Source organism: Dendropsophus ebraccatus, chromosome 9, assembly GCF_027789765.1.
Source record: "Dendropsophus ebraccatus isolate aDenEbr1 chromosome 9, aDenEbr1.pat, whole genome shotgun sequence".
NCBI classification, from domain to species: Eukaryota; Metazoa; Chordata; class Amphibia; order Anura; family Hylidae; genus Dendropsophus; species Dendropsophus ebraccatus.
Genome location: NC_091462.1, coordinates 67,887,189 through 67,901,498, shown reverse-complemented (window position 1 = coordinate 67,901,498; position 14,310 = coordinate 67,887,189). Strand labels below are relative to the sequence as shown.

At 42.2% G+C, this 14,310-nt stretch overlaps 1 protein-coding gene across 3 annotated transcripts in view; it reads left to right on the top strand.

Moving 5' to 3' along the window:
• The window catches only part of STAT1 (signal transducer and activator of transcription 1), a 997,040-nt gene that overhangs the window by 264,537 nt on the left and 718,193 nt on the right, over window positions 1–14,310 (top strand). For all 3 annotated transcript variants that reach the window (XM_069983571.1, XM_069983569.1, XM_069983570.1), the window contains exons 10-11: window positions 1,280–1,372; window positions 2,903–2,962. In XM_069983571.1, coding sequence (XP_069839672.1) covers window positions 1,280–1,372; window positions 2,903–2,962 — 153 coding nt within the window. The remainder of the gene's footprint in view (window positions 1–1,279; window positions 1,373–2,902; window positions 2,963–14,310) is intronic.

Genomic DNA, 14,310 nt, shown 5'->3' with positions numbered 1-14,310 from the left:
CTTTTTCTTCTATACCAATGTTCTTTTCCCATGGTGGATTTTGTATTTTATGAAAACTCAATAAAATGTTTTTTTTTGCAGAGTTCAATAGTCCAGGTGAATTTTAGAAACTTTGTAATTGGGTTTATTAGGCAAATATGCCATTATCTGCATTTAAAAAGACTTTCCTCAGGCCCTTCCCCCCCACCCCCTCCTTAATGTCATCCACTGCTCATTATCAGGAAATCTCGACTGTTTTACATCAGTTGGATCCTGTCTGTTCTATGGAGAGGGGAGGGGGAGGAGAAGATTAGTCAGCAGCAGAGAACAAAGGATTACATAGCAGGGAGCCGCTCAAAGCCCCTATTCCAAGGTCAGAGTGGTCAGTGCTGACTGCAGAGGATAGAGCCTGGTGATGTAGCTGTAAATTTACTCTTTTTTTGTCCTTTTTGGGAACCTCATCTCCCTCCACCCCTCTCCTCTTCATAGAGAACAATGAAGACAAGGGGGAGAGCTTCAAACTGCTTTTTTTATGATAGAAATAAATTTTTCGGCTAATAAACCAAATTACAAAGTTTCTTTAAATCGCCTGTACTGTTGATTTCTGCAAAAAAAAAAAAAAAAAAATATATATATATATATATATATATATATATATATATATATAAAGACAGGTACACTTTAAACACTTCAAAATGTAATTCAACAGCATGTGAAATAAAGCATGTATGTAAATTACATTTTTTTTTTTTTTTGTTATCATGCTTTAAGACAAAGCTATACTTACTTGAAATTCCTGAAGGTGGCTTTTTAGTCTTGTGCTGGTTGAAAAAAAGAAACCAAATGTAGGAAGTCCCGGTCATCTGAGCACTCATAGGGAAGGCAATCACTTGATTGATGGAAACATTGAACTGTGAAAATATGTACTTACTGGGACTTCCTGCATTTGGTCTCTTTTTCAACCAGCACAAAACTAAAAAGCTGCCTTAAGGAGACTGGATTTGGATTTCAAGTAAGTATAGCTTTGTTTTAAAGCATGATAACACAAAAATAGAACAGTTAATGCAAAATGCAAACTTGCTTTATATCACATCCTGTTAGTTTAGATTTTGAAAGTTATAGCAACAAGTACCCTTTAACTTCAATCATTGTTGTCATGACATCTATGTCTTGTCATTGAAATAGGGAGGAGAGATCTGTCAACTTTTTTTTTCATGTTTTCTAGACATTTTATAATGGTAGAATAAATGTTGCTAAAAACTGCAATGCCCTGTTTTTAATATATTTTCTTTTGCAACAGCTCATTTGTGGTTGAAAGGCAGCCCTGTATGCCAACACACCCTCAGAGGCCCTTGGTTTTAAAAACTGGTGTTCAGTTTACTGTGAAATTAAGGTAATGTATACTGGTTTTTAAATTCTATTGTCAAAGTTTTGTAGTTATTAGTATTTTAATTTATTTTTAAACAAATTTTTGTTAAAAATATATAGATTTGTAATCAAAATCCAATTTTGTCATGATTGTCATTTAAAGTGTCAATGTTGTTTAATTTTTTTTTCAGAAATCAATAGTCCGGGGGATTTTTAATAAACTTTGTAATTGGGTTTATTAGGTAAATATGCCATTATCTGCATTTAAAAAGACTTTTCCTCTCCTTTCTGTCACCCACTGCTCATCAGGAAATCTCAACTGTTTTACATCAGTTGGATCCTGTCTGTTCTATGGAGAGGGGAGGGGGGAGAAGGAAGGTGGGAGATTAGTCGCAGCAGAGAACAGAGGATTACACAGCAGGAATCCGCTGAAAGCCCCTATTCAGAGGTCAGAGAGGTCAGTGCTGACTGCAGAGGAGAGAGCCTGGTAATGTAGCTGTAAATTAACTCTTTGTTGTCCTGTTTTGGTGCCTCATCTCTCTCCACCCCTCCCCTCTTCATAGAGAACAATGAAGACCGGGGGGGGGGGAGAGCTTCAAACTGCTTTTTCATGATAAAAATGCATTTTTCAGGTAATAAACCCAAATACAAAGTTTCTTAAAATCTCCTGTACTATTGATTTCTGTAAAAAAAATTTTTTAACCACAGGTACACTTTAACCCCTAGACGACCCATGACGTACCTGTACGCCTTGGATACCTGTCCCTAGACGACCCTGGGCGTACAGGTACGTCCTGCGCTTTCCAGGGCTGCAGGGGTTACATATGCCCATATATAGTCAAAATGGCTGCTGCTTTTCACGGCACACGTGTATCACCAAGGACCTGGGGAAATCGCTCCCCCTTCCCCTCCCGTATCGCTGTGATAGGCTGTTCAAATCTGACCAGCCAATCACAGCCTTTCAGGGGGATTGTGGGAGGGATCCCTTCCTGCTAAGGTCCTTTCTGTCCGGAGAACTCGAGCAGAGAGGGATCCACTTGAGTGAGCTGCTGTCCGTGGGCCCCCTTGTGCCACTGCTGCAGTTACCTATATAATGCCATAATGAAAGTTTAGGGGCTTCATATGTGATGCCTGGTTCCCTTAAGTAATATATTGTAATCCAATATTTATTTTAAAAGATGCACTTTAAGAAGAAAAACGTATTTTGCATAAATATCTATTTTATATAATGCTGCCTAATGGTGCGTTTACACAAAGAGATTTAGCTGACAGATTTTTTAAGCCAAAGCCAGGAACAGACTATAAACAGTGAACAGGTCATAAAGGAAAGACTGGGATTTCTCCTTTGGGATTTGGCTTTGGCTTCCAAAATCTGTCAGATAAATCTGTCTGTGTAAACGCACCCTAAAATGGAGCAATCAAGACCTTCCATGTGTTTTGTAATGCTGTATTTGTATTTTGGTCTACCGCCTTATATGTTTTTGTAAAAGTGATTGGATCTTTTTGTAAAAAATCTCAATGTTGATTATATAATATCAGTTTGTTTTCTCTTTAGACTGTTAGTCAAACTGCAGGAGCTTAATTATCAGCTGAAAGTTAAAGCAGTGTTTGATAAGTAAGTAAATCTTTGTTATTTTATCTTTGTAGATATAATATATATTTAGAACATACTGTTTTATTACCCAACAATAAGTGTAAAAAATAATTGTAGCACTTTCATATAATACGAGATATTATTTACTTTATCTTTAGTTTTTCACATTTTATTTTGTTTGAGAGTGCCTTCATTTCTTTTTGTAAATATTGGTCTTTTTTAACCCCTTAAAGCAACTCTATACTCAGTCTGCCCCCCCTCCCCCAAACCACTTGTACCGTCTGGCAGGGTATTATGAAAATCTGTATAATTTGGCAATGGAAACTAATAGTATTCAACCCAGTAAGATAGGAATACAATCATTTTTGGATAGTACTACAATCCCTTGGGTTACACAGACAGAATTGGAAGAACTGTCTAAACCAATAACAGAGAAAGAAGTGGCTTGTATAATAAAAACACTCAAAACTAATAAGTCCACTGGGCTTGATGGGATGACAAATGAATATTATAAGGTACATAAGTTAGTATTAGTACCCTATTTAGCCAGAATGTTCAATAAAATCCTTGTCTCAGAGTCTTGTCCACCAGAAATGTTAAAAGCATTAATGATCACCCTCACCAAACCTGGTAAATCCCCACACATGGTTGGTAATTTACTCCCAATTTCACTTCTGAATGAGGATATAAAAATATTAGCAAAATTAATAGCCCATAGATTAACCGGTATAATACCTAGTCTGGTTCGAGGTGATAAAGTGGGGTTCATTAAAGGTAGGCAAACCATAGATGGAACCCATAGAATGATTGACCTGATGGCAATGTTGAAGTTGCTGCAAACGCCTTCTCTGCTCCTAACCCTGGATGCAGAGAGGCACTCGATCGAGTCTATTGGGAATGTCTTTTTTGCAACCCTGACTAGATTTCGGCTGAGGAGCCAAATATTAACCCCTTTGTGCTGCAGCAAGTGTGGTCCTTAATGACCAGGCTCATTTTTTAAATTCTGACGTCTCACTTTTTTGTCACATATGGTACTTTATGTAAGTGGCAAAATGTGGTCACTAATTTGTGTGTTTTTGTGAAAAACATCAAAATATCATGAAAAATTAGCATTTTATGAACTTTTAAATTCTCTGCTTCTAAAAAAGGAAGTCATAGCACATAAATTAGTTACTAAGTCACATTAACAATATGTCTTCTTTATTCTGGCATAATTTGGTAAACATATTTTACTTTTTTAGGGTGTTACGGGGCTTAGAAATTTATCAGCAAATTATCACATTTTTGTGAAAGTTTCCAAAACTGATTTTTTTTTTTTTAGGGACCAGTTCTTTTTTTAAATGGATTTTGGAGGCTTGTATGCTGGAAACCCCCATAAGCAGGGGCGTAACTACCACTATAGCAGCCATAGCGGCTGCTATGGGGCCCGTCGTATCAGGGGGCCCCATGGCCTGCTCTTGCAATATACTGGGCCCCCTGAGCCGTCATCATTTGCAGCATCGGGTGGCCCTGCTGGTCTCCTGGGTTTTGCAAATGTCCCTTTAACTGTAAGCACTCCTGACCAGAGCTAGCAGTTATGTAGTTATGACTTCACTTGACCGTTTAGTGGTCAGTCGGGGGGGGGGGGGGGGGTCAAAAGTTTGCTATGGGGCCCAGCCATGTCTAGTTACGCCCCTGCCCATAAGTGACCCCATTCTGGAAACTAAACACCTTAAAGAATTAATCTAGTTGTATAATGAGCATTTTGACCCTACAGGGGCTTGAGGAAGGTATTCACCATTAGTCCGTTAAAAAAAAAATGAAAATTGAAATTTTCCAATAATATATCCGTTTAGATTAAAGTTTCTCATTTTGAAAAGGAACATGAGAGAAAAAGCACCCCAAAATTTGTAAAGCAGGTTCTCCTGAGTAAAAAGGTTCCTCATATGTGGATATAAACCACTGTATGGGCACAAAGCAGGGCTCAGAAGGGAAAGAGTGCCAATTAGCTTTTCAATGCAGATTTTGCTGAAGAAGTTTCTGAGCGCCAGGTGCGTTTACAGTGCCCCTATAGTGCCAGCGGAGTAACAATCCTCCCAAAAGTCACCCCATTTTGGAAATTACACCCCTCAAAGAATTCATCTTGGGGTGTGGTGAGCATTTTGACCCCACAGGTATTAGAGGAAAGTATTTAAAATTAGACAGTAAAAATGAAAAACTTACATCTTCCCAATAATATGTTGGTTTAGTTTGAAATTTCTCAATTTCACGAGGAACAGGAAAGAGAATACACTCCAAAGTCTGTAACACAGGTTCTACTGAATACAACAGTACCCCATATGTGGGCATAAACCACTGTATGGGCACACAGCAGGGCTCAGAAGGGAAGGAGCGCCAATTAGCTTTTGCAGTGCAAATTTTGCTTAAGAAGTTTCTGAGCACCAGGTGCGTTTGCAGTACCCCTATAGTGCCAGCGGACTAAAATTCCCCAAGTCATCCCATTTTGGAAAGTAAACCCCTCAAAGAATTCATCTTGGGGTGTGGTGAGCATTTTGACCCCACATGTATTAGAGGAAAGTATTCAAAGTTCCACAGTAAAAATGAAAAACTAGAATTTTTCCAATAATATATTGGTTTAGTTTGAAATTTCTCAATTTCACGAGGAACAGAATAGAAAACGCACCCCAAAATCTGTAACGCAGGTTCTCCTGAGTACAAGGTTACTCCATATGTGGGCATAAACCACTGTACGGGCACATAGCTGGGCTCAGAAGGGAACTAGCGCCAATTTGCATGTTCAGCTCAGATTTTGCTGAAGAAGTTTCTGAGGGCCAGGTGCGTTTGCAGTGCCCCTGTAGTGCCAGCGGAGTGAACCCCTCCCATAAGTCACCCAATTTTGGAAAGTTCACCCCTCAAATAATTCATCTTGGGTTGTGGTAAGCATTTTGACCCTACAAGTATTAGAGGAATGTATTCAAAATAAATGAAAATGAAAAACTCGAATTTTTCCAACATTATGTTCTTTTAATTAGAAATTTCTCAATTTCCTGAGGAACAGGAGAGAACATTCACCCCAAAGTCTGTAACGCAGATTCTTCTGAGTGGAACGGTACCCTATATGTGGGCATAAACCAATGTATGGGCACACAGCCGGATTCAAAAGGGAAGGAGCGTCAATTTGCTGGAGCAAAACTGCAGCTAGTAATAGTTATTAGAATAGCACAGTTACTAAAATAAAAAAAATAAAAAAGTGAGATTACAGGTAATCTGGGGGTGGTTACGGGCAACCTGCGGTGGTTACGGGCAATGTGCGGTGCTTACAGACAATCTGTGGTGGTCACGGGGAATGTGCAGTGGCTACGGACAACTTGAGGTGGTTACGAGCAACCTGCGGTGGTTACGGACAACCTTGGGTGGATACAGACAATCTGGGGTGGTTTCGGGCAACCTGCAGTGGTTACGGAAAATCTGGGGTGGTTACGGACAATCTGGGGTGGTTATGGATAAACTGATTTGCTTATAGGTAATCTAGGGTGGGTACATGTAATTTGGGATGGTTACAGCAATCTGGCGTGGTTATGGGCAATCTTGGGTGATTACGGACACTCTAGAGGGGGTCACTGGAAATTACGGGTGGTTACAGGCAAAGTGCGATGGTTACAGGCAACGTGCCGTAGTTACGCGCAATCTGGGAGGTAACATGTAATTTGGCCTGATTATGGGCAACCTGGGGCGGTTACGGGTAATCTGGGGGAATTCAACGACTATCTGGGGTGGTTACAAAGAATCTGGGGTTATTATGAATAAACTGAAGTGCTTATAGGTAATTTGGGGTGGTTACAGCAATCTGGAGGGGATCACTGGCAATTTTGGGTGGTTACAGGCAACGCGCGATGGTTACGTGCAATCTGGTGTTATTACGGGAAACCTGGGGTGGTAACGGGTAAACAGCAATTATTACTATAATAAAAAGTGTGTGTTTTATTTTATTTGTATGATTTTCACTTTTTGTACAATTACACTTTTTTTTTTTTTTTTTTTTTTTTTTTTTACTACATTACTATGATCACTGTGATATTTCTATCACAGTAATCATAGTTAAGTGACAGGGACCAAATTGGTCCCTGTCACTTTAAATTTTCGGAGTTGACTACTTCTGAAGCGCATGCACACTTCAGAAGCTGTCTGGACGGTAGGGGGGGGGGGGTGGATGGGCGATTTGGGGGGGGGCACACTATCACTCTTTATCCCCTGTCACCAATGATTTATGGTGACAGGGGATAAAAAGAGCATCCCTGCACTGGGTACAAGCGATCAGCGGTATATAGGGTGGTCCCGATCACTGCCCCATGCAGAATGGGGCATTGATTATTTTTACTTTTCCATCACTGTAAGCAGACATAGTCTTTTCACAGTGATGGTGGTGGCCATCTTGGAAGTGATGGCCGCCCGGGGAGGGGATGGTTAGTTTCTGCCTACTAGGGGGGTTGATCTGGGGGGTGGGGGGGGGGACACATTTTTCATCTCCCCTCGCCGTGGTAATGCCTGGTACCGGCGGCCGCCGCTATAGCGTTAATAGTAGTGATCACCGGTGCGGGGGCCAGCCGGGACGGACCCCACACACTGCTCCGACCCCTCAGCTACCTCTGGTAGCTCGGGGGGATGTGGTGAGGGGTCTTACCGTCACCCCTGCCTTATTCTCTGCCATTGCCGTAAAAAGCTGATGGCAGCAGAATAAGGCCCCTTAGTGACCCCCGTAAAAAGCCGTTTTGGTGGTCACTAAGGGGTTAAAAGCTATTATGGCTTTGTACACAAACCCATCGGCCCAAGTCTATTCAACCCTCACAAGAACTTTTAAGATAACAAATGGGACACGGCAGGGTTGTCCACTCTCCCCGATCATTTTTATTTTACCAATTGAGCCGCTGGCCCCCAAAAATCAGGGAAGATGAAATAAAAAAGGGGATATCAACAATACAACAGGATCATCGCATAGGATTTAGAGAGGAGCGAACCTCGAGCATGCTCGAGTCGATCCGAACCCGAGCGTTCGGCATTTGATTAGCGGTGGCTGCTGAAGTTGGATAAAGCCCTAAGGCTATGTGGAAAACATGATTATAGTCATTGGCTGCATCCACGTTTTCCAGACAACCTTAGAGCTTTATCCAACTTCAGCAGCCACTGCTAATCAAATGCCGAACGTTCGGGTTTGGATTGACTCTAACCCGAACCCGGTTCACTCATCTCTAATAAGATTGTTTGCAGATGACATTATACTAACCATATCAGAACCATCTTTACCTGCAGTGATGAAAACACTAACGGAATTTGGCAATGTTAGTTATTATAAAGTAAATTCAACTAAATCATTAATTCTCAATATGGGAATACCCCATTCCATTGTTGCAAAACTTAAAAACGAGTTTCCGTTTCAATGGACAGATAAATCTATACCATACTTGGGGGTGCACCTTATATATCCTGTTAATAAATTAGCAACAACTAATCTTGATCAGTTGTTAAATACCCTAAACAAAGATATTATTAAGTACTCTAAGTTGCCAATAACATGGATAGGGCAAATTTCAATTATAAAAATGATGTTACTGCCGAATATTTTATATTATTTTAGGAACCTGCCTATACATATTCCCCAATTCTGGTTAAAACGCATTCAAAAAATAACGCAATATGTATGGTCAGGCAAAAAAGTGAGAGTAGCAGTGGAAACTATATGTACACCTGTAAAATATGGAGGTTTAAGTTGTTCTGATACTTCTCTGTATTATCATGCCTCAGTGCTAGATCAGCTAAAATGGTGGTGGGTAAAAGATAATATGAATTTATGGGTAGAATTAGAACAAAAACTAGCACAATACTTCAATCCAAGAGCATGGGTATGGCATACGAGATTATTTCAGGGACCACCTTCTCAATTATCAACTACTGTACATTGGAAACTGGATGTAGGATCTTCAACAGCAACATTGTTAAAACATTGTTAACACTTACACGATTAGAAAGAATTCCACTTAGATCAATAGAATTATTGATATTAGATTCTGATTATAGTACCTGGATGGAAAAGGGAATAAAGAATCTGGGTGATATTTGTTAAGGTAATAGCCTTAGTCTTAAACCATTTTCAGAAATAGTTGTTGGACATGGTATCTCCAATAAAGATTTTTACAAGTACCTTCAACTTAGGCATTGCCTTCATAAGATAAAACCAGATAATTTATCTGATCTTAAAACAACAAAATATGAAGAATTCCTATATAACGCAAAAGAAAGTCACAAAGGGCATTATTAGATTATTGTTTGTGTTTGTTTGTATCATGAGTATAAGGTATATACCTTATTAATGTCAATTTTTTGTAAAGTTTTGAAAACTAATAAAAAAAAATTGAAATCACAAAAAACAACAACTTTTTAACATGTCAAAAAGCTATTAGTCAGGGCGGGTCTCACTGCTGACACCCACTCTGATCAGAAGATATTTTCACAGCCGCGGCCGTGTCCTGTCACTCCCCCTGCTTGCAATCTGTGGTGGACACCGGAACCCACATACAGGGGCCTGGCACCGGCATTTCGTTGGCTTCTTTGGGTGCCTTACCTGGTCTCGCTCCTGTCCTACGTACACATGTCCCTGCCCCCTAGGGCGCACGCCAGCTGCTCTAGATTAAAAGGGACATTATGTCCCTAATTGGATGTTAAACCCAATCACCTCCCCCATAAATAAGCAGTTGTCCTGTCATTCCCTGTTGGAGTCTCTGCATAATTCCTGTAGCATGTGGTCCCAGCTGCCCGTTATTCCTGCCGCCTGTGATTCCAGCCATTGACTGCTATCTTGGTTCAAGCCGTGAGTCTTACTGTGTTTCATTGTGCCTTCTGGCCTACGTGTCATCAACTGCACATCGCCAACCGCCGCTAGCAAGCCAAGGGTAGCGACCTAAGGGGTTACCTGTGGCAAAAAGTCTTGCCTACCTTGCGGTGGGAACTGGTAAAAACCAGCGGCCCCTTGGACTCCACTCCCCTTGTCATCGCTAGCGGTGATACAGCAGATCCACGACTCCAGTTGTAACAGTAGGCTCCAACCATGGATCCTACTGTTGGTGCTGTATGTTGCATGGTGAGGTGCTTGAAATCCTCGAGATCGCTGAGTGGTCGCCCAACATACCCAGCAGATTGTATAGCAGTCTCAGCAGCTACAGCAGTTGTCCGCCATCTTGCAGCAGCTTGCTTTGGTTCAACAGGCTCCACCAGTGTCTCCATCACCTCTGGTGCCAATAGCATCTTCCCTAGGGCCGAATCTATTATGGTGAAGATCCTAAGATGTGTAAGGGGTTTGTCTCCCAGTGTACCATGCACGTCAAGCTTATGGCCAATCAGTTCACCACAGGGCAATCCAGGGCTTGTCATTAGCCCCCTTGTGGGGAAGGCTTTGACCTGGACTGGATGACCCACTCACTGCGATGCTTCAGGCTTTTCCGTCTGAGTTCCGGAGTGTGTTTGAGGAAGGCGGTCTTGATGGAAATTGCAAGTGCCATCTCCTCAATCTGCGACAGGGGAACTCTTACGAGGGTGACTACGCTATACAATTCTGCACGCTGGCAGCCAAGCTTGAATAGAATAATACTGCCATTGTTTTCCAACAGTGACCTTCCATCCTCCTTAAATGAATTGATCTATCTGGTCACTCGGATCGATGTTTGCTTTTCCGAGAGAGAGGAGGAGGTCCGCTATGAACGTGAGTTGGTCCGTCTTCGCTGCACTTTCCTTTTGGTGCCAGCTTTCCATAGGCCACCTAATCTTTCCCCTCAGTTAGCTTCTGAACAGCCTATGCAGGTGGAGAAAGTTCGCCTTAGCCCGGGGAGAGAACTTGATGTAGGGAGAAAAACCTGTGCCTCTACTGTGCAAGCCCCAACCACTTTCCTCAGAGCCACCCTCAGCGCCCACAGTACCCGGAAAATTCCCTCACCTAGGTCGGGTTGGAGAGGCCTCCTTAGGTGTGTATGCGTCCTCTCCATGCTTGTCTCTTCCAGTCACCTTCTCTGCTCTGTCTGGACAGCAGTTCCAAGCTACAGCTTTCCTAGACTCTGGTTCTGCAGGTAATTTCATTGCGGCATCCCTAGCTCAGAAGTGGCGACTCTAACCATCCAACCACTAACCATCTCCTAGTCACCGGTGAAGTCATATAGTCCCAGACCGAATCAGTGACCCATCAGGTGGGGGCGCTGCACTTCGAGAAGATTACATCCTCCACTGCTATACTCTTGGGTCTTCTATGGCTACAACTCCATACCCCAACCTTAATTGGAAGACCAGGAGATCTTGTGTTGGGGTGCAGATTGCTTTCATTGCTGTCTGCAGTCCTCACAGGTACGTACTTCTTTGCCACCAACAGAATCCTCCAAGCCAGTGCCTGGTCTCCTGCTTCAATACCAAGATTTGGCGAATGTGTTTTCTGAGAAGGAGGCTGACAAACTACCACCTCATTAGCCATACCCCTATAGACCTGAAGCTGTGTCAGCCTACATTAACCTCTTAAGGACTGAGCCAATTTTCGTTTTTGCGTTTTCGTTTTTTCCTCCTTGTGTTTAAAAGGCCATAGCACTTGCATTTTTTCACCTAGAAACCCACATGAGCCCTTATTTGTTGTGTCACTAAATGTACTTTGCAACAGCAGACTTAATTTTTGCATAAAATATGCTGCGAAACCATAAAAAAAAAATATTCGTGGTGAAATTGAAAAAAAAAAAACACAGTTCTTTTTCTTAGTTTTTTTTTTAGTTCTTATGCCATTTGTCCTATGAAAAAACTGTTCCTCAGGTTGGTATGATTATGCAACTTGCATAACTTTTATATTATTTGATGGCTTTTAAAAAAATAAATCCTTCTACAGAAAAAAAAACGTTCCTTAAAATTGCTCTATTCCCATGCTTATAATGCTTTTATCCTTTGGTCTATGGGGCTGATTGAGGTGTCATTTTTTGCGCCATGATGTGTTCTTTCTATCGGCACCTTGATTGCGTATGTGGAACTTTTTGATTGCTTTTCATTACAATGTTTCTGGATTTGATGCTACCAAAAATGCACTATTTTTGCACTCTGGGGGGGTCTTTGTGTTTACGCCGTTTACCGTGTGAGATCAGTAATGTGATAAATTAATAGTTCACGCGATTACGCACGCGCCGATACCAAATGGCGCGCCCCCCCTCCCCCGAACTCCTTTTGCAGAGATATGCCGTACGACTACAGCATATGTCCTTAAGAGGTTAAAGGACAAGTCCGGTGAAAATTTTTATTAAAGTATAGAATTGCCCCCCAAAAGTTATACAAATCACCAATATACACTTATTTGGGGAAATGCTTATAAAATGCTTTTTTCCCTGCACTTACTACTGCATCAAGGCTTCACTTCCTGGATAAAGTGTTGACGTCACAACCTGACTCTCTGAGCTGTGCGGGCCGTGGCTGCTGGAGAGGATGATGGCAGGGGGACACTGAGGGACACGACACTGGAGGGACACTGAGCATCCCTCTGCCATCATCCTTTCCAGCAGCCACATCCCGCACAGCTCTGGGAGTTAGGTCATGACATCACCATTTTATCCAGGAAGTGAAGCCTTGATGCAGTAGTGCAGGTAAAAAAGAACTTCTTAAGCATTTCCTGTAATAAGTCTATATTGGTGATTTTGGGGACAATACAATATTTTTAATAAAAATTTTCGCCTGACTTTTTTCCTTTTAAGGGGAATTTTCAGAAAGGCTTTATCCGGAAGTCCTCCTCTCCTGCTGGCGTGGGTTATTTCTTTCTTCAGAAGAAGCACTGTTCCCTCCGTCCATGCATAGATTACCGGGTTATTAACAAGGGCAAAGTGAACAATCGATATTCACTGCCCTTGATCTCGGAGCTGTTTCGTGGAGCCTGAATCTTCTCGAAGCTTGATCTCAGGAGTGCCTACATCCTAATCAAGATTTGTGAGGGAAACACATGGAAGACAGTTTTTTACACCAGAGATGGGCACTTCGAATATCTGGTTATGTCCTTTGGATCCTTTGAATAACTGCCGGGATCTACTGTACATCTGTGTCATCGTGTACCTGGACGACATCCTGATCTACTCCCCTGATCTGCAGATCCGTGTGGGTCATGTACACCAAGTGCTGTGACGTTTTAAGAGCTAATCACCTTTATGCCAAGCTGATTATGATGAATGTTCCATCAGTTCAGCCTTCGGTTTCTAAGCTACATTGTTTCTGTCCGCAATATACAGATGGATCCGGCGAAGCTGTCGGCTGTTCATCAGTGGCCACGCTTGATTGGACTTTAAGCCATACAGAGGTTCCTGGGGTTCACCAACTATTACTGAGTTTATTTCCCACTTTTCTACCCTGGCCGCTCCGGTTGTGGCCCTTACCAAGAAGGGTGCCAACCCCAAACAGCGGCCAATCAAAGCAGAGCAAGCTTTTGCCAAGTTAAAGTCCGCCTCTACTTCCACTTCCGTTCTGAGTCTCCCAGGCCACTGTCATTGGAGGTGGATGCCTCTTCTTTGGGAGTCAGGCCGTCCTTACCCAGGAGGACTCATGTAGGAAGATTTGAACTTGCAGCTTTTTCTCCGAGATCTTTTCTCCTGCCGAGAGGAATTATACCATTGGAGATCAGGACCTGCTAGCGATCAAGTTCGCTCTAGAGGAGTGGTGTCTCTTTCTGGAAGGGGCAAGGGATCCGTTTAACATATTCTCAGACCATAAGAATCTTCTTTACCCCCAGTTGTCCCAGCAACTTAATCCCAGGCAGGCCAGGTGGTTCCTCTTCTTTTCCCAGTTCAATTTCTTCATTCCCTTTTGACCAGAGGAAGAGAATGTGAAAGCTGATGTCCTCTCCTGAGCTTTTGATGTTGTCAGAATGTCTGATGCCAGTGGCCTCCTCAGCACTTTGGAATCTCCCTTCTGGCAAGACCTACATGCACCCAGCGCTCAGAAGAAGATTATTAAAATGTGGTCACTCTTCCTTGATCACTGGACATTCAGGAGTTTTTTTTTCATACATTTTTAACAAACATATAATAAACATATGAGTGTATGCATAAAAGTACAGTCAAAAGAACATGTGAGTAGCTAAAGGGGGAGTAGAAAAGCAGAAACTACATTGGAACAAACGGGGACAAACACAAACAACAAAAGGGTCCATACAGGGAGATAACAACAGCCTAATGGGAACGACCTCTAAGGCTGCATTCCCACGTTCCGTGATCCTGACGGATCACGGACGTGGAATGCATGTACCGGAGTCCCCCTGCGCCTGGACAGCATCTGTAATTAGATGCTGGGAGTGGGGGAGACTGTATTCATAAGCGCCGCACTGTAATGAATCAGCCGCGCGG